Raw genomic sequence first — 20,113 nt, forward strand, 5'->3', positions numbered from 1 at the left:
TCAAGTGAATTTCAAGTCAAATTAACTTTTTACAGACTTTTTTTAAGGCCACTAAAAAAAATGCTGCCATGTGGGCAATATTTGATCACCATACTTGTCATTTGGACAAATGTTTCGATGCGATACAAACGATTGTTGGTGGTCAAATTTCGGGTCTCTGGAATTTGGGGGATTTTGCAAAGGATAAAAGCCTTCCTTTTGGTAATTTTAATAAAAAATGTTATAAAGATCAACGTGAAAATAAGGAAAGACAATGTATTCAGCAAGATTTTGGTTTACATCACAATTGACAATGTTGGTCCTTTGAGATAGAGGTTAAAAAAAAAAAAAAAAAAATTAAATAAAAAACATCACCTCTCTCAGACCGGAAAACAAAATCGTGAAAAGGCAAAGTTTTCCGAAGAAAATACAGCAAAGTGGTGTTCCAAGACCAAAGAGCGCAATTTTACGCATAATAAAGACCTTCATTTTACAAAATAAAACGTTCACATTTTAAAGCTCAGGAGTAACAAGAGCTGATCGGTTACGAAATGTGTCAGTCTAAATCAGGATGGACCAAGTTTGCGGGGTGGATTTTTCCTTTTGACATTCATTTCTCAAAACTTCATACAGGTCATTCGTGCATTTTTTTTCCCCTCCCTCCCGTACAACAAAAATCGTCGACAACACAAACTGGGGGGGAAACGAACAAATTCCAGCTGATTTTGACGTTCAGTCCTCGAGTCTCGAGTGTCCATTTTACAGTTCACAAATGTCATAAAAGGTGAAACGACGCATCAAAAAAAGAGAAGTACAAAAAGATAAAAAATTGAAAATAAAAGGTACAAAAACCACCTCCCGAGCCCACCCCATGTCCCGTTACATCCTCCAAACCACAAACAGGCAGCGACAAAGTGAGCATGCTCAGAAAGGTGCAAAGGGCTTTAGCGCCGTCTCGGGCTCACCCAAAGGTGCTTTCTTAAAAGTCAAACAAATCAAAAATACTCCAAACTGTGCTCTCGTTCGCCACTTTAGTGCCTCTCTGTGGATGGCCAGCGACAAATAGACGGACGGACGGGCGTAGAATTTCGCTATTTGGTCTCTGGGACGCGTTAAGGAGTTTGTCGGATTGCATTAGCGTTAGCATTAGGGCTCTGCTTTTAAGGTGCGCGCATGAAGACAGTGATCAAGACTTTTTTTTTTTTTTTTTTTTAAATATTACAATCATAGCTACTGGGGACGTCGCCCTCCGGTGGCGGCGAGGAAAAACATTCAGGTAGCAGCGCCGCTTTCAAGTAAACTCACTTTGGATTGATTCATTGATTGTTTTCGTTTTGTTTTGTTTTTGACTTTTTAAAAAAAACAAAAAAAACATTCAGCTGCCTCGCAGCTTTCCAAAAAATTACGACTTCTTGTGTAACAAAGTCATATTTTACAAGACTTAATTCAGAAGTTTGCGAGCAAAGTTGTATCTAAAATAAAAAGAAAATTTGTAAGATTCTGACTATTTTTGTAGTGATACAAAATTTTAAAAATCAAGTCATGATGTTAGGAAAACCTTCTCCAATCTTTTCAGAATAGTCATTACATCTCAATGGTCAAAATTGTGACTATTCCCATAGCATTCATTCCAATCCAGTAAATTTTTTTACAAAACTCAAGTTGTAACATTACAATAATTAAGTCATAATACTAGTTGAATTTTACAAGAATAAAATTGGAAATTTGGGGGAAAATTCTTAAGAATAGAAGGCAAAAACGACTTTGCAAAGTATCGACTATATTCTCGTAGCATTACAAAAGTCATATTTCACAATACTACTACATGATGACTCACAGCAGTTATAATGACAGAAATCAAAATTGAAATGAGAATAAATTCGTACATTTGTTAAACTTATGGAGGATTTTTTTTTAATATACTGTAAATGTTTCCGGAAAAAATACAACTATGATAATAAAGTCAGAATTTTATGAGGAAGTCTGAATATTGTATGAGTGGAGTCATGAGGAAAACCAATTTCAATAATTCAAGTCTTAAATTGAGTGAATTTTATGACGTTGAAAAGAGAAAAAAGTTGTCAATTCCAAAGAAAAAAAAGAGTACTTTTTGCGAAGCAAACTGCATAATTTTGCAAGGAAAACCATCACATTACGACTAAAAAAATATTTTGAGAATAAAACTGTAAATTACTGCAAAGTCATTCAAGGAAAAAAACGTGATGTTTGTACAATTTCGACTAATTCTCCTAGCATCCCGAAAGCCACATTTTACAAGATTAATGTCATAATCTTGGAAAAAAAAACAAAAAAACTAAAATCACAATTTTACACGGTCATAAAATGTGCAAGTGCAAGAATTTGATGTATTTCAAAAGTTGTACGATACTGTAGTCATACGTCATTTACGGGAATATCTAGTTTAGAGGAAAAAAAGTCATTCTACAAGCTGGGGGAGGGGAAACGTGTAACGATACGAGAATAGTGTCGTTTATAAAAACATTCAGATGCATCGCAGTCTCATTTTTCACAAACGTCCGCCCGTCCGCTTTTTTAGCACCGCGATGATAAAAAATGAATCACAATAATAATAATAATAATAATAATAATAATAATAATAACAACCCTGCCCTCTTCCAGCACCCCAGTCATACAACGATGCAAAAATATGTGGTTCTCTTTCTCTAAACTATGATACAACTAAAGCCAGTCTCGGCAACTATGTCGTACGCATGTTAATTCTTAGTGAGATCTCACCTCTCGATAGCTACAAGATCAAAATGTTAAAAAACAAAAACAAACAAAAAAAAAAAACGTAAGAAGAAGGAAAAGACTTCTAGTGAAATGTTTACAAACAAAGCTCTTCGGAATTCAAACATCCGCTCAGGCCCAAGTCCCACAAGTTTTACGTCCAAGTTTGGTTTGCGAGTCATAATCGTCAAATAATTGACCTTTTTTTCACGTTAAAATAACTTCATCAGTTGAATCCCTTTTCACAGCATGTGAAAACACAGAGGCGCAAAAAGACGGTATTTGTTCACCTACGAAACGGTGTCCCGTACTGTCGCCATAAGCAGCCATTTAGGCTCAAAAACTGCATTCGAAAATTATTCAATACAGTGCTGATGCACCGATATTGCAGAATTCCTGTGTGGAAACAGGTCTGGTTTTTGAATATTTCATTTTCAAACTCCATAAAACCGGCATGGTTAAAAACGGCGTTGTGTAACTGCACCCTTCAGCCACCATTTTGGCTGAAAAAACATCTGGATTAAAAGCACTTGGCTGTGCCTTTCACGCAGAACCCAGAATGGCTGATATGGCGCTAATGCGTAAATTTGGCAGGATCTCTGTGTGAAAAGCTGTCCAAAACTCACTTTTTGAAACGTTTCAATTTCAGTTTCCGTTAGATAACACTAATAAACATCGTTGCGTAATCATCGCTTTACGCCGCCATTTTTGGCTCCGAAACGTCCAGCTTCTCACGCCATAGTTTGCTTGCTTTTCACGCAAAAAAAAAAAAAAAAAAAAAAAAAAAAGGACGAGGATACCGATCCCGAAATGTTTTCTCTGCAGTAATATTCTTTAAATTTGGCCCTCCTCATCATCGTCATCAGAGTGCAGTGCTTCAAACACAAACAAGAGGCGCCCTTGCGTTCAGCTTTTTAGTGCAATGCCAACATTAGCGCACGCCTAAGTTTCTTTGTTGTTTTTCTGCCCCCTCGGAGTGTTTGTTTCAAGAGAAAAAAAAAAAAAAAAAAGACTGCAGAGGTTACGTAAACAAACATGCAATGCAGGTGTTTACATTGGAGACGCTTCCTCTCCGCGTCTCTTTTGTCTGGATTGTGACTGCCGCAGTGCCTCTTCGTCTGTCCTGGGAGATTGTTTAACACACACCCCTCCTCGTCGTCCTCCTCCTTTTCCCCCCCCCCCCTCCTCCCTTCCTTCAAGTCTGGCATGATTAGAATTCGCTCGGTTCAACAGTCTGGTCAATATCGTGCTTCTGATTGGGCAACAGCCACAGCGGGGGGAAGAGGACAGACAAAGACCCCTCCTCATCCTCATTTTTTAGCCTTTAAAAAAAAAAAAAAAAAAAAAAAAAAGGAGAAAACGTGCAGTAAAAAAATAAATAAAGGCAAGAAAGTTGAAGGATTGAGGATGGGGGTCGTGAAGTCCACGTTTTAAGCATTTGAGCTACATTTAAAGCCCATAAATGACAGAATATGACGCCTTATTTGTACATTCGAATTAATATAAACATGACTTTGGCGCATACGATGTATGTGTGTGTGTGTGTGTGTGTGAGCGTGTGTGCATGTGTGCGAAAGGCAGACAAAAACAAACACGCCACCCACGCAGTGGCAAGCATGCGCAATCAGCAGCCAGACACACACACTCACACATATGGAGTGTGTAGATGGCACTCTGGCTGACACACGCCATAAAAGGAGATGTGGGAATGTGTTTGTGTGCGTGTGTGTGTGTGTGAGCAGAGGCATTAATATGCGCACACATATTAGGCAGTCATAATGTTGTCTGGGGGCGGGGGGAGGGGGGTGTCTCACTCTGTCCTCGTCTTCCCTGCCTGTCGACAGTGGCGAATATTTAAGGTGGCGCATTTCAATCAAGGTACCGGAATAAATGTGCAAAGCCCCCGCCACCCACCCACAAGTGTACTACGGAGGGGGGGGGCTGGGTCATTTCCCACTTATTCCATAAAGCCTCTTAAAAAACAAACAAACAAAAAAAAAAAAAAAACACAATAGAACAGAAAAGAATTGTAAACACTTTTTCTGTAAGAAAACACTTTTGAGTCGATATATATATAAAACATTGGTTTCGATTGGACGGCGCCTTAAAGGTCAACTCGAGAGACGCTTTTTTTTTTTTTTTTTTTTTCCTCCACCAAACAGTCCTGCGCTCTTGAACACAACGCCCTGTTGGGGATAAGGTGCTGAAATGTTGATAACATTCAAAGGTTTAGTGGAAAAGGGAGTCCGATTGGAACCAAAGTTTGGAGGTTCTGTATATCATTTGGTTACCATGGCAACACTAATTAATACTGTAAGAATGACAGTATTCAAGGAAAAAAATAAACAATTATCATACAGCACTCGCCCCTTTCATAGCGGCCATCACATGCGACTTTTTCCCGTCGCCCCAAAGGGCGCCGTTCGCCGACAGCGGCAAGAAATAGTGACCGTTTTTTTTGCTATTCCCGACGTCAGTGTCTGGTGTAAAGGCAGAAATAGCGTCTGTGTGTAAAAGGGGTGGTGATGTTTAACGCACGACATTTGCGGCTCACACTTGCGTCGCACTAAAAGCAATTGTGTCCAGTTTCCACCGTTTAAGGAGGAGCCGCTGACTGCGTGAAAGGGGACGAGTCAGCAAAAGGGGCGATGTTTAACGGCCGACATTTGCTGTTCACGCCCACTCTCATGTCAAAAGCAGTAGTCACCATTTCTTCAGTGCATTCTGTGCGAAAGGGCGAACAAATGCAGGCCTTACTGTTGCACCACATTTGCGTGAAACGGGCTATTTAAAGCGGTGTCCCCCCCCCGGAAAAAATGCATGAACCTATCTTTTTTTTTTTCAATATAATTTGAATTTTGCCAACCACTGACAACTGAGCAAATTTCTTACAGCGGCACTGCACAAAACCCTACTGCAGTTTTATCGGAATAACTTAAAAAAACGTGCCCAACCAATATGGATTTTTTGAGGCTGATGCAGATTCTGATTATTTGGCAGAATAAAAATTTTGCTAACAGATTAATCGGCCGATTAATTACAAAAATATGTAATGAATACAATAATTTTTGGGGTCACATAAACGCTTAGAAAAATAAAAATAGGAATTAGGCAGAACACACTGTTTTACAATACTTTGCCCTTGAGTATGTTTGACTACAAGAGAGAAAAATCGGCAAAAATCACCCAAATATTTTGACGATTTTTCTGGGACGGGGAAACATTTGAATGTCATTATTTGTCTTTTGTTATAAGGTGGTACATTTAAGTCGTTCTTTGGGGCAGTATGATTTCAACGGAATACATCCCATTTTAGCGGGAGAAGAACTGCGGTAAAAACAAAAAAATGTTGCCATTCCTTTGCTGTTCTGTGTGGGCTACCTAAAGGGGTATTTACCCCCCAAAAAACTGTCTGAAGCCATCGTTGGCTACTTTGGGTTTTGCACTCCCGAGTTCTCAGAGCAAAACTTCCCAAAACGTTCCCGCCAAAACTTCAGCGGAATAGTGTAAAAAAACGTTAAAAAAAAATGAAAGGAAACGTAAACAAACTCAAGTCATTCTTCGGCGCAAACCCTTCACGAAACGCACGTACATTCACGATGAAGAAGGGGGTTATACGGGATCGGTATTGGCGGGAGAAGAATGGCGCTACATGCAGACGGGAGAAGCCCACTTCCCGTCCCGGGTATTCTGGTACATGCTGCGTTCTGTGGGCTGGCAAGAGCGGCAAAAAAGCAGAAGGAAGTGATGCTAAAAAGGAAGAAAAACATCAGAAGGCGCGACAAAGCGGCCGCGCCCCCTCCTGCCGTCTGTCCAAACATCTGTCGGTCCGTTCACTCACTCAAAACAAAGTGCTGCCGTCCCCTCCTCCGCCGCCGCCGCCGCCGCCGTCCTGGAGAGCGTCGGCGGGCGTCGCCCCTCCGTCGTTCCCCCCGCTCGTCGCCTCCAGGGAGGCGCTATCAAAGCCTTGCTCACCGCCTAGCGCGTCGGCCTCCATCTTGACGTTGTCGGCCAGGAAGGTGGAGTAGGCGTCGCTGTCGGCCATGAGGAGTTTGAGTTTGGGGATCCAGCTCTTGCGGACCACGCGGCGGGCGTTGGTGCACATGTCGGCGGCGATGGCGTTCATCTCGCTCTCCCGGAAGCTGGGTGCAAAGTTCTGGCAGTAGACTGGCAAACGGGAAGAAGAAAATGAAGGGGATGTTTGGGAGATTGCTTAAAACGGCGGACGCGTGGAGCGCGGCTCACATTTGACGGCGTGCAGCACTCTGTTGTCCAGCGGCTTGCGACTCGGGTCGTTGGTGGACGAGCGGATGCCCGTGCCGCAACTGTTAGCCAGGGTGCTCCTGTGCGCACACAATTGACATTTTCATGCGGCATTTAAGAATGAACTGTATTAACTTGGGAGTGATTTGGAATAAATAAATGATTAATTTTCGAGAGGGAAAATCTAAAATAAATACATTTAATATTTTTTTTTTTTTAATCCAGATTTAAATTCTTAACCATAACTGTTCAAATTCAATTATTTTAACTATTATTAATTATTTATGCCAACATAATTTTACTTTGATTTCATCTTAAATTTACAAAAGTGTTCATTTCATTTAAAATCAGTTTATATAATAAAAATACAAACTCTCAAAAAATAAAGCTAAATTAAATAATTAAAAATAAATAAATAAATAAATAATAAATAAAAAAAAAATTAAACACAACTATATCTTCAAAACAGAATTTAAATTACGCACATTTAGACCTTAAAATTTTTAAAACATACAATTTATTAAAAATCATATCTATAAAATCCATGTTAATATTAAACATTTGAGAATGGATGACGAATGGATAAAAAATCTATTTTAATTTGAATTATATTGCAAACAATTTAAAATGACACTTTTAAATAAAAAAACTATGTTTAATAAAATTTAATAAAAAAAGGAAAGCATTTTAATGTAATTTAAAAAGTACTTTAATTAAAAACACTTTCTTTTTTTTAATTGTTTTTGTCTAAACACGCAACTTCATTGTAATAATCTAAATGACACTTTACATAATTTTTAAAAATAAAAATGCACAATTTTGACAAATTTGCAATTCTAAAATGTAATTAGGCAACAAAGAGGCATTTGAAATTAAAAAAAAAAAAAAAAAAATGAAGTTGATGACATACTACTGACACAGCTGTCATCATCCCCACAAGCCACATTTAGGGTGAACAGTTCTGAACCAGACTGAACTAAACGAAACCGTTTGGTGAAAAAGGGGGTTTAGATGACCAAGTACATTTTCTGAATATGCCTCAAGACAAAATAACGTGTCTGTCTATCATACAAACAGGAAGTTGAAGCAGTTGGAGCCGCTGTCACTCACCTGTCAAAGAAAGCGGCCAGCAGGCGCCTGAGCAGAACCTTGTGTCGCGTGCCGGCGCTGACGTGGCAGTTCATGAGCTGCGTCCGCGAGATGAACACGGCGGTGCCGCTCACCAGCTCCAGTTTCTCGGCCGGGTCGCCCTCCTCGTAGAGTTTGGGATGGCAGCGGTTGCCGATCTGGCTGATGAGCTCTGACGGCAGTGACGCCAGCTCCTGCCGGGTGCGCCCGCCTCTGCGCCCCGAGTCCGGGGTGGCGTCCGGCAGCGCCTCCACCTTCTCACCTGGCACTGTCAGGGTGAAATGAGACATCACGGCTGAACAAAAATGGAAAAAACAAATGAAAAATAATTCTCAGGGTTCCTATGCGTTTTGCAAAATCCTGAACAGGAAGTCAAACTTAAATTTGTCTTTTCAAGTAATGTGCTAATGTGTCTGGGGGGCAAAAAAAAAAAAAAAAAAAAAGAAGGAAAACGGCAACAATTTGCGTTTTTTTCAGCCGGTTAAATGAGTCGGGCCCTAGTGAAAATGATCACGTATTAACATGACACATATCACGCTTTAATGCGTTAAGTTATCACATTAACTAAGGCTACGTTTGACTTCTGGTTCTTATAAATCGAAGGTACTAGCTAAGTAACGATGCTGTGCTTTTAATACTTATGTTTTACTTTTTAATACTGTAAAAAAAATAAATAAATAAGGACATTTGTCTAAAGAGATGTAAGATTTAAAAAGAAGACACATACCTATATAGGGCTGCGCCAGTGACTTGAACCGGAATCGCTTCGTTTTGTTTTGATAAATGTCGAAGCCAAACTTGTCACATTTTAACATGAAACTTATCACATTAAACCCCAAATTTAAGACGTTTGGGGCACTTTTACGTCAGAGTTTGTTTAGATTTTCCATACTTTGAAAATTTGTGTAATCAAATTCCATACCTTTGCATACTTGCGTGGGAACCCTGCTAAGCGTTGTGTTGCGTTTCTGACCTGTGGCGTTGGCGTTGAGCATGCTGTACATAGTGTAAATGTTGCAGATTTGCCTGTACTGCTCTTCGGCACTCTCGTCCGCCATCTCATCCTCTTCCTCGTCGTCGTGGTAGCTGATGGGCGAGTCGTTCGTGTACAGACTGAGCGTGCCGGGACTCGTGCCTTCGGGGGTTCCGACGTTATTACTATTATTGTTGTTGTTGCTGCTGTTGTTGTTGTTGTTGGTGGTGGTGGTGCCTCCCGCCAGTAAAGAAGAGGCGGCCCCCCGCCCGGAGGATTCCTGGATAGCGGCGTTGGATGTGAATGAGGAGGAGGAGGACGAGGAAGAGTAGCGTGCCGCCTTTCTTTGGGCGGCGCCGCCGCCTCCGGAAGCGCCCCCTCCGTTGCCCCCCTCCCAGAGTCGCTTGGCCACCGGGATGCAGACCACCGAGTAGGGGAAGCCCTCCTGCTGAAGACAAAGAACATTTATTTAGTCGTTTAAATAAACCTCCGCCAAGGCCCGACAACCCAAAACTCGATTTATTCGAAAAAGTGACACTCCAGTTGTGTAGGGTGGGGATAATTTGTTTGACAGTGCCATCTGCTGGTTTTGACAGGTCACTGCGTCACTTGGCCCCGATGCCAGTGAACCGAAATCTCTAAAGTGAAAGTAAAGTCTTCGAATGGCAATTTTATTTGGGTCAGCACAAACTGTTGATTGGCAATTTACACTCCAGTCCTGTTGGGTGTGGTAATAACTGTGCAACACAAAGTAGGTACAGTACGTTTTCTTCTTTAACCACAGCTCCATCTGCTGTAGCTCATGACACCTTCTTTTCCCTGTTGCAAGTGGACCTTAACGGCCAGCAGTGAAAGTACTTTCCGGTAATTCCTTTACCTGCTCCTAAATAAATGTCAAATTTGAACGCGCATTATGAAGAAAAGGGAAAGGTCACCTGTTGAGATTGAGGCGTGGTGGCCGTCTGCTCCGTCTTCACCTTGGACATCAGGGGTAGCGGCGTCAAACTAGCGGCGGGTCTGGCGGCCGTGACGGCAACCGGGGTCCCGCCTGCCCCTCCCACCGTCTGAGTGACGGGACTCTGAGGCTCCGTCTCCTCGGCGTGAAGACCCTGTGAGTCGCAGCTCGGGGACGAGACCTGCATGACCCAAACAGTCCACAGTTGGGTACGTACAAACTGGAAAAGCAAGTTCTTCTTAAAAAAATAATATTTAACTGCATTTAAAATGTACAAAAATTAAATAGAAAAAGTGTAATCTTTTAACATGCAATTTTATATACTAATAATTTCAATTAAAAAAAAAAAAAATCTAAATATTTAAATGAACTTTTTTATATAAATAAAGCAGACATGAAAATTAATTGCAATTACATTTTAACGCTTTGGAATTCAAATGTAATATTTCTCTAATTACAAAATTTAATTTGATGTAATTAATTTTTTTTAAATAATTTCAAACATGAAATGTTTTACATAAAGTAACATTTTTACGTTACTCTTTTTTCATTGGACAATTTCATTTAACAATTACAGTCTTCATATTGCCCTCGCTAACTCTGCGGTAAGTTTGGCGCACTAACAAAAGGATAGCCATGACGTCCACCATCCAGAGGCTGAGCTGCAACGTGTTTGTTTACCAAGCAGAAGTACACTCCAACTAAGTCGCTCCCCATCCGCCCGCTGGCCCTGCATACCTTGAGGAAAAACTCTGTGCCCTTCTCCATGATCTGCTGGATCTGCAGGAAGCCGGCGGTGTACATAAGCAGGAACTGGTCTCCCACATTCATGCTGAGGCGGCCCGTGTAGCAGAAGGCCAGGATCTGCTGGAAGCTCTGCGGCTGCACGGCCGACGGCAGCTCCACCACCGAGCTCTTGCCGCCGGCGTTGAACAGGTCGCGGAAGTACGACGAGCTGGCTGCCAGCACCGCACGGTGGGCCTGAGAAGGGTAAACAATGGATGCATTTTTTGTTAGCGGCGGCCCCCGGAAAAGTCTGGAAAAAGATTTATAAAATAAATAAAACCGTCAGACCACTTTCACTGATCGACACGAGATCGAGTGGAGACGTTCGTCGTAACCGGACGCACAAAAAAGTCAAAGGAGCCACGCTCGAAATTGAACAGGGCGTCAGCCATTTCAATTCATTACGCCATGTACAGGAGGAAGTGAAACGGATTTCATTGTACCCTACAAAAAAATGTTAAGATATATACTCTGCAGGCAAGGCCTGATCAGAAACTTTCAGTGAGCATTGTGAGAAAAATTACGTTTTGTTGTTGTGTTTATTTGCGGCATCGGATGGGAATCAAACTGCCCCTGAGGGTTAATTACGATGCCTTCAAACTTTATTTACTAAATGTCGATGAAGATCCGAGGCGGGAGAGTGTGCGGACAATCTGTCGCCGCCGGAAAAAATTTAAGACAGTTCTGACTGCGGAGCTCTCGTTTCTTATCTCAGCAATTGAGTGGCGCCGCAATCACTGAGGGACTAATTAAGCCCGACTGTACGTCGTCAAAAAATGATTTGGTCGAGTGAACTCTGGGAAAATGAGCATGCGGACTCTTTGCGGCAGGCGCGCTCTTCTCACCGAGTTCACACTGCAAAGGCCAACGTGTTGAAAACCAATAATTGCATATTTCCTAAAGAGCGATTCCCGTTTGACGACCAAACACGATGGAAGGTAACCCAGGCGACTGTGCTGGAGTCCAGCAATATTGGATTTGTTTTGTAATTTGTGTAGTCATCATATAATATTTTAGGTTTGTATTTTTTGTCCAGTATTAATTCCGTTGCTTTATTTAGGCGTATTAAGCAGGATTAAAGAGGACTGTCTTCATCAATAACTACGCTGAGCTTGAAATACTTTTTAGTGGCATTACACCCCAAATGAATGAGAATCAGAACATGACAAGTGTTAAAAAAAAAAAAAATGTAAAAATAGCAGGACCAAGAACCCATGATTGAGTCAGGGGGTTTACTGTAATTTTGGTCATCAGGACAACAAAATGATTTGACTGTTGATACCATTTCCTCCCTGAGTAGTAATTATGGAAACCAGCATGGACTTTACATCTGCATACCACTGAGGGAATAAAATACATTGCTTTGCTGCGGCAGTTTTAAAAAAAAAAAAGCTGGACCTTGAAGGCGTGTCCCTTGACCACCACAGAGACATCACAGTAGAGACCCTGCAGACGCTGCTCGTTCAGACACTCCAGGACGTTGTTGCCAAAGTTGGGGATCGCCATCTGTAGCGTCTGAGCCATAACGCTGTGCCCAGCACCACGGGGTCTGTGAGCACAAGAAAACAAAAACATGAGACTTGATACCTTGTTTTACTGTAAATCACCCCAAGCGCAGTCCCATTCCACGGTCGGGTTTAATTTTACCTCCTCGCAACGCATCCGCAGTGTAACGCTGAGCGGTTTGATGCTTTCTGGCCCACTTTTTCTTTCCCCCCCACCCCAATCGCTCGGTCAAAGCAGAGTCACTTATATAACGCGTCTATTTTTCGACGTCATAACGAGCTGTGATCAAAAAGTGGACCAACAGTCGACGTGACATGAAATAATCCGCCCTCAATAATAGATTCTGTTTAAGAGTGACTCATTGGCGTCTGTGCAGACTCTTTGTTTTGGTTCCAAGTACAAAAGATGTGCTTAATCAAAAGTCGGAAGTTTTAAAATAAAGGCAGTGGGGATGAAACAGTTTAGCAACGTCATATGCATGATACAGCGCTAATAAACATGGTGGAAGCAGTCCGTGTGATAACTTTTTTTTTTTTTGTATTTTCGTCCATTATGTGTGTTTTTGTCATCTAATAATTGTATATGATTTTCTCATATTTGTTCTAATATTTTTATGTTTTGGCATTTTTTTTATTTATTAATCAATTAATTTATAATAATTTATTATCATTTTCTTTATTATTTATAACTGTGCATGTAATATAAATGTTCTAAATATATGTTCAGGTTTTTGTCATTTTTTTCCTCACGTGTTAGTTGTATAGTGCTGTTTTCTTTTTGCTTTTTTTCCTAATGTGTGTATTTTCTGAAAACGTTCCTTTTGTATCTGTCATATTATGTACTCAATATATTTATTATTACGTTAGTTAGTGACATTGACACTGACATTGTACTTAGAAGAATTTTTTCCCCCAATTTTTCTATTTTTTCCCAAAATATTTGTGCATTTGCCATGTAATATTTTTGTCTACTTTCTATTCATCCCAATAATTTTGCATTGCAAAAACAATACGTGTCTATTTCTAATCTAATATTTCTTGAAATAGTTTAGTCACAAAAATGTATTTTTCTCTATAAAAAATACAACAAAAAAAACTATTGTCATTGAAGGGTGGAAATAACAGTCGAAGCGTTGAAGTTGAAATTGGAATTTGACATTTTTGGAATTTGACATTTTTGGGTGAACTATGTCACTAGTCATAGAAAACAAACACAGGAAGTAATGTCTAATATTGAATAATGATATCCTAATATTTAGGAGATCTTTTTAAACACAGACAGCACACCTCCACTCCCAAACACTTAACGCCGTTTTGAAAATGATTAAAGTGGAAGTAAACCCAAACATTTTTCAAGAATATGTTCTATGCAACCCCACTAGTTGAAACAAGGCATTCTGATTAATATTGCGTTTGTGGAATCTGAGTTAAGCAGGAAAATCTAGCCATTTTAGGGGGTGGCCATTTTGTCACCTCTGTCTACTGAAAGTGACGTGACAGTTGTTCAGGGCTCAGATCACAACCAATCATGGCTCAGCTTCAGAAAACAGGTGAGCTGTGATTGGTCATTACCTGGGCAACTTCGATGTCATTTTCAGTCGACAGAATTGACAAACTTGCCCTGAGATGGCTAAAAACGGGTGGATTTTGCTGCTGAACTCATATTCCACCAACTCAATAATAATCAGAATGCCATGTTTCAACTAGTGGGCCGACTGGGAACATATTCTTCAAAAAAATGTGTTTGGGTTAACTTCCACTTTAACCTAAGCATCAGTGATCTAAAGGAGCGCTTTGGACGTCCTTTGGCACTCGCTCATCATTAATTTGTTCGCTTTACTGCGACTAACGACATGTGATGGACGCAGGCTAAGGAAATAATGACCAAGCCAGAGAGAGTAAACAGTCCTCTATTTATAGCTCCAGTACTACATTTTACAATGAGAGGACTTAATGCTAATTTTTTACGGTGTCACACATTTTGCACATTGCTAACATTTGGCGGGTGATTACATTTTGATGACTTTACACTCACAATACCAGTGCACGGACCAAGACAAATCATCTCTTCAGTAAAAAACATGTTAGGTTGCTGGAAACCGACTTACTTGAGAAACAACTGAACCCCCCCCCCCCCCCCCCAAAAAAGTCTTTGCGCCTGCACTATGGATTATGGAAGTCATTTTGTTTTAAATCACTACTATTTCATGTATTTTGTTTTGTTACTTTGTGACTTGTCGACAGAAACACTTTCAAACAAGAAAAAGTGGAACCGCCTAAAATTGAATCGTGCAATTCGGAATGTGAATTATATTTTCCCCCGGGAAATCTCACGTCCAATGCCACGAAAAAGGTTGAAACCCTGGCAGTTTATCACCCTGGAAGACACAATTTTACTTTATTTAAAGGAGCATCTAAAGTCACAGTTGAGTCACTGTCACAAATGTCTTAAACGGTGATATTTAAGTCACGTTGTCAGCTGTTGCTTTCAAGGGACTGCTTTCCCATTCCTAGAGTAACATGGGAAATTGTTCCAACTTGAGAGCTTCTGCGACATTTATTTGCATACACCGAGATTGATTTTGATCCCAGAGTAAGTGAAAAGACAGCTCTCTCTGTTCTGATGGTGTGCGTTGATGTTAGCGTCGCATAAATGTCTCGGGTTTGACCCGTGAGAAACGGATCCAAAAATGCGCAACGAGTCGCGGGAATCCACCGTTTCGCACCGCCGGTGACATTTTGCACTTTGCGTGGCCTCCGGCGACAGTCAAGACGGCGACGCGGCTTCCAGGTGTAAATATGTGCAGCGGCATGAATAATAAGCAGACGGTTGCCATGGCGACAAGCCATTGTGCCTAATAAATTAAAGCCGCGCATGCTGATAACACGCATTGAGAAGTGGAGTCAAGACAAAAGACGCCTTTCCAAAGGAATGTGTGCGAGGATCATTGAGTTGTCAACCAAGGGAGCCCCGGCCGCGGGTCAGCGGGGGTCATCGCAGCATCCCGAAAACAAAAAGGCCAGTTAATTAGCATCACTTGACCTTCGAACTGGTGGGGCCCCCATTACGCCCCATTAAACAATGACTGGCTGAACAGTGTCAAAAAAGTGACAGCACACACATTTCGAGGGAAGACAGTCAAGTGAACATGATTAAGAGTATCTAGCAATCTCACAAGGAAGTATTCCAAATGTCCGTATGGGTTACAGCTGCATAATTACTCATTACGTCAGGTACTGTAATCAGGGACACTGAAATCACAGCTTTCCCCTGAAAACTGAGTGACTGTCCCAAATGTCGCCTCAAAGCGGATAGCGGCCGAGCCTGACCACAAATAGGGAAGTCCCACAAATAACTGACCCTCACCCAAAAGTGCTTTTATTGCTTACAGTATAATAATTCATATAAAATAAAACATACAACACACTATGATCCCCAAACACTTCAACGGCATTGCAAATGCTTACAAAACAGCGATGCACCAATGCCATGTTTTTCAGACAACGTACGAGCGCAAGTACTTACATTTGCGTACTTTTACAAGTACTCACACTTGATAATAATGCCATTAAGTCATGCAATAGTGATGGAAAGAAAGTGTTTTATTTTAAATCAAACATTGTTCAAAAACACAAACTTCTTGCCATTTTGAGAGTAACAATTTGTCATTACTGACATTTCAAAATCCAAAAGCATGTTTTTCTTAACCCATTAAGGACGGGAGCGCATAACCGCGTTGCGACATTCTACCTTTGAAGCCGGGAGAGCGGATACTTCGGTGTCTTTTTTTAATCCAATTCTCAGTCTCTTAGCCAATTTAATGCATCAGAATATACACGTGAGGGTGGCGCGAGACCGCGGAGGACGTTGTGGAATTTTTTCGAGCCATAGGTAGGCTAATGCCGTCGATCGCCGGGAGCTCTGCTAAGTAACGGCAGTGCTATATAGACGACGCGCACGACCAGTGGAACCAGTCGAACGCAATATGATATGGTTTGTAGACAATGACGATATAGATGTCTTTGTAACAGAATAGAGGATGGTAATTACCACTCGATTTTTTTTTTTTAATTGAAATGGTGCTTCTCTTGCACCGACACATTACATTTACATCATCGATTGAAACAGTAAATAATAATAAATTCTGCCTGTGTGAAAGCCACATGTTTAGCTCTTTAATTCTTTTGGAATTATGTTTCTGTCTGCTACAGGTGATATGACATGATATATTAATCATTTTGTAAGTGTTGAATTTCTGGGAAATCTTCAGGTTTTCAAAGGTAATTCCAAAGGCGACCGACGGTTTTGGGGAGCTGTTGAGACAGGCGCTTTAGTCCTTAATGGGTTAAAGTACACCCAAGCCCAAGCGGCGATCATCATCCATTTTGCATAGCATAATTCGCAGTCAACTAACCAAGTGTTGGCATCCCTGTTTACATCGCTGACACAGCTCCTACTCGACCTGTCCGGACGTTATATACCAGGCTGGTAAAGTGGTATCGGTGTGCTAGTATCAGACCATTTTTTTACACATTATCAGCACCGGTACCAGCATCCCTACTTCGAAAGAATTTCAAACATCGCTGTAACTTTACAAATACAGGACTGTAAACAGCATCCAACTAACACTGATACATAATGTAGAATACAGTACCTCTTCGTACCCCTTCGATAATTCTGATGATGGACAATCACTGAAGCGGGACAGTTCCTTGTTTATTCTCGCACCCCCCAACCAGTTTAGAACACCCTCCAAAACTCCCTTCTACGGTCTTCCTTATTGCCATTTCCTTCTTTTTATAGTACTGTATGGTAGTCTCGTTTACATCATAATGATTACATCATCACGACTGAATGATTGTTCCGAATGTCCATGAATGCTCTAATATCTATCCCTCATGCTGCTCAGGTGTTGCTTTCAGTGACAATTTTTCTATGACTGTTTTTATCCCAGATGTATGAATAGAAATAACATTTCAAGACAAGCCAAGTGTTGCCTTCAGAGACAGTCTGTTTTCAACCCCTTGCAAGTGACAGATTGCCAAATGTCCTCAAATGTTATAGTACCTAACTGTATATTGAGTCAGGTGATCTCTTCGGACACAGTCTAAAATCAAGATTGCTATCTATCTATCTATCAATCGATCGATAGGTGTTTACATTGAGTGAGGGTCTGAAGTTGGAAATTACAACACCACCCTCCCACAACTGACTGATCCTTCCAAATCTATTTCTCTATTTTATGTGTTGCCTCCAGGGAGGGTCCAGAACTATAGATTTGCCTTAAATGTCATTTTATCTATCTCTAGATGCCATCCAAGGGCACTTGTCTGACAGCTCACTGCCTTTTCCCCCTTGGCTGCAGTTCAACTGGGGTCACCTCAGCATCCAGGAAACATAAAGAAGACTAATTGCCACCACTTGACCTTTGAACTGGGCCCCCTTGAAACAGCTGAACCTTGTCACAACGTAACACAACACACATTTCCACTGCCTCAAAATGTTTAATACATTATACAGACTCACTTGGAGGAGCTCATGAATCACTCAGCTCAGTTTCCTGCTTTAAAAGGGTGGCCTGTGTTAGCACGTAGCGAGCTAAAGCTAAGGCTAACGCCGCTGCCACCCCACCTCTGCACACATTTCTTGAAGCTGGTCGCATTAAAATGATTTTAAAAAAATCCCCCTCGTGGTAGTTTAAACCCAAGCTCCGAGGCGGCGTGTTCACCTCTCAGCGGCGGGGACTCGAGCACCGAAATGCGGCTACGCTCTCGCCTCCCCCCGCCCCCCGGCGGAACGCGACCGAAAGAAAACTTAACCCCAAAATTCTACCCCTTGAAAGGAAGAAATCGCCTCACTTGTGGGAGTCGAGCAGAGCCGATCAGTCTCGCCCGAAAAGGAAGGAGGAGGAGACGGTACCGGGAGGTGGGGAGCCACCAAGCAGCGACAGAGAGCCGGAGGACAAGCGCGGGGGGAAGCGAGCTGACGGTGCCCCGCCGTGTGCCAGCCAGCCGCGGGATTTGGGAGTCCTTGGCTGGCCCGGGCCGGCGGGAGGGAGAGCGAGAGAGGAGGGGAGAGAAGGAGGAAGAGGAGGGGGCGGCGACGAGAAGACAAAAACGAAAAGGGCCACACACAAAAAAAGAGAAAAAAAGGGGAAAAGGCTCCACTCTTTTGCGATCGCATTTGTGTTCAGTCAAATGCTCAAATGGAAAATAGTCGCCAAGATGAAATATTGAGCGGCTCGCTTATCTCCTTCCTCGCGGCTCTCCTGTCCTTGTCGCCGGATTCACTCCGCAGAAAGCGGCCACCATGAAGCAGCATACCGGAGACCCTTCATTTTAACGTCAATACTTAACATCTATTTAGAATAATCAAAAAAATTCGTTGACTTGCTTCGACCAACTGTTACCTTGCGGCGGTCGATATTATGAACCGCGACATCAACAGGTCATCCTGGGACACAGACGAGCGAGTCCGACGGCATGGCGAGACAAGCGGCGGGGAATAAAAGTACATATCCCCCCCCCCCCCCCGTCGAAGGGAGTCGAAAAACCTCACATTGAACGATTAAATACACTTTGTTAGTGTTGTTTAATATGGCGTATTTGGCAACTTCCACAGTAACCGAGTGGCTCTTTTTAGTGGCACGTTTACGGGGGAGAAGAGTGACGGACTCGTGGAGCTACTCACCGCCAACATAGAGGCGGGTGACATGAGGGGGATTCGTGGACTACTCGGGCCAGCCCGCCGCGGTGAGTCGTTTGGTGCTACAAAGTTTGCCCACTTTCCCCTCGCCCATCCCCCACCGTACACGGCAGCTCGCTTAACTTCACTTTTAGTCGTTTAAACAATTAAAAAACAATGTTATTTTCCACCCCACCACTTTTTAAGCGTCACCAACATTCAATCCCCCCCCCCCAAAAAAAAAAAAACTAAGACGAGCAGGAAAAGAAAAGAAGTTCCACCGGACATCACACCGTGGCCTAACCGAAGCTCTCCCCACACGCGCGTTCATTGCTGTTGGGCGGCGTGCAACAACTCACTCACCCCCTCGGCCGCTGGAACTCGTTTGCGGAGGAGCAGCAGCGGCGGCGCCCGGGAAACTCGCTAATGGTGGCGGTGGTGGTGTGTCCCTCCGCCGCGCCGCAGGCAGCCATTCATAACTGGCACTCGACGCTGCAGCATCATGAAGGCATGCACGTACACATGCGTGCTTAACGGAGGGGAAAAAAGGGGAGGGGGTTTTGTACTGTATGGGCAAAGCGGGGATTGCTGCTTCCCAGGTTGCAGACAGACTGCAGAATCATCGATTAAACAGACACACAGAAAGGGATTTGGAATTGCGTGAAGTGCACGGCCAAGTGGAGTTATCGATCTAACTCAGGTGTTGTCGTGTCAAGTGTTGCCTTCAGGGACGATCAGAAATCACATTGTCCCTCTCACATCTGACAGATCAATCAATTAATCAATCAATCCCATCTATTTATATAGCACTTTTCAAACAAATGCAATGCAAAATGCAACTAGGAGTTGCATTTTTATGTGCACTAAAAATGTCCAAAACACAACTTAAATTGAATTATTAAAAATTATTAATCGATATAGCGATCTCTGCCCGGTCGACTGGTTAGCACGTCGGCTTCACAGTTCAGAGGTCGTGGGTTCGATCCCTGCTCCGGCCCCCCTGTGTGGAGTTTGCATGTTCTCCCTGTTCCTCGTGGGTTTTCTCCGGGTACTACGGTTTCCTCCCACATTCCAAAAACATGCATGGT

At 42.3% G+C, this 20,113-nt stretch overlaps 1 protein-coding gene across 4 annotated transcripts; it reads right to left on the minus strand.

The window, feature by feature from the left end:
- Window positions 1-569: 569 nt before the first annotated feature.
- Window positions 570-19,685, minus strand: nacc1b (nucleus accumbens associated 1, BEN and BTB (POZ) domain containing b). 4 transcript variants are annotated; one of them, XM_086033919.1, is made up of 9 exons: window positions 19,389-19,685; window positions 12,234-12,384; window positions 10,788-11,030; window positions 10,030-10,230; window positions 9,095-9,542; window positions 8,104-8,389; window positions 6,976-7,073; window positions 6,572-6,897; window positions 570-6,480 (listed from the first exon to the last, which is right to left on the minus strand). In XM_086033919.1, exons 1-8 carry the CDS (start codon window positions 19,496-19,498, stop codon window positions 6,572-6,574), a joined length of 1,863 nt encoding a protein of 620 aa, XP_085890045.1. In that variant the 5' UTR covers window positions 19,499-19,685; the 3' UTR covers window positions 570-6,480. The 4 variants fall into 4 exon arrangements, with proteins under 4 accessions (XP_085890045.1, XP_085890046.1, XP_085890044.1 ...); XM_086033920.1 differs by having other exon boundaries at window positions 570-6,897; window positions 9,095-9,539; XM_086033918.1 differs by having other exon boundaries at window positions 570-6,897.
- Window positions 19,686-20,113: the final 428 nt, after the last annotated feature.

This window comes from Filicampus tigris, chromosome 6 (genome assembly GCF_054856515.1).
Source record: "Filicampus tigris isolate MCC_2025a chromosome 6, RoL_Ftig_1.0, whole genome shotgun sequence".
NCBI classification, from domain to species: Eukaryota; Metazoa; Chordata; class Actinopteri; order Syngnathiformes; family Syngnathidae; genus Filicampus; species Filicampus tigris.

Bases quoted from the DNA above. Each gene is read 5' to 3' on its own strand.
- nacc1b (XM_086033919.1), bottom strand. From the start codon at position 19,498: ATGGCTGCCTGCGGCGCGGCGGAGGGACACACCACCACCGCCACCATT. The intron at 12,385-19,388 runs GTGAGTGAGTTG...TTGTGCTCACAG, and splicing joins GAGTTCCAGCGGCCGAGGGG to ACCCCGTGGTGCTGGGCACA. The intron at 7,074-8,103 runs GTGAGTGACAGC...GTGTGCGCACAG, and splicing joins CTGGCCGCTTTCTTTGACAG to GAGCACCCTGGCTAACAGTT.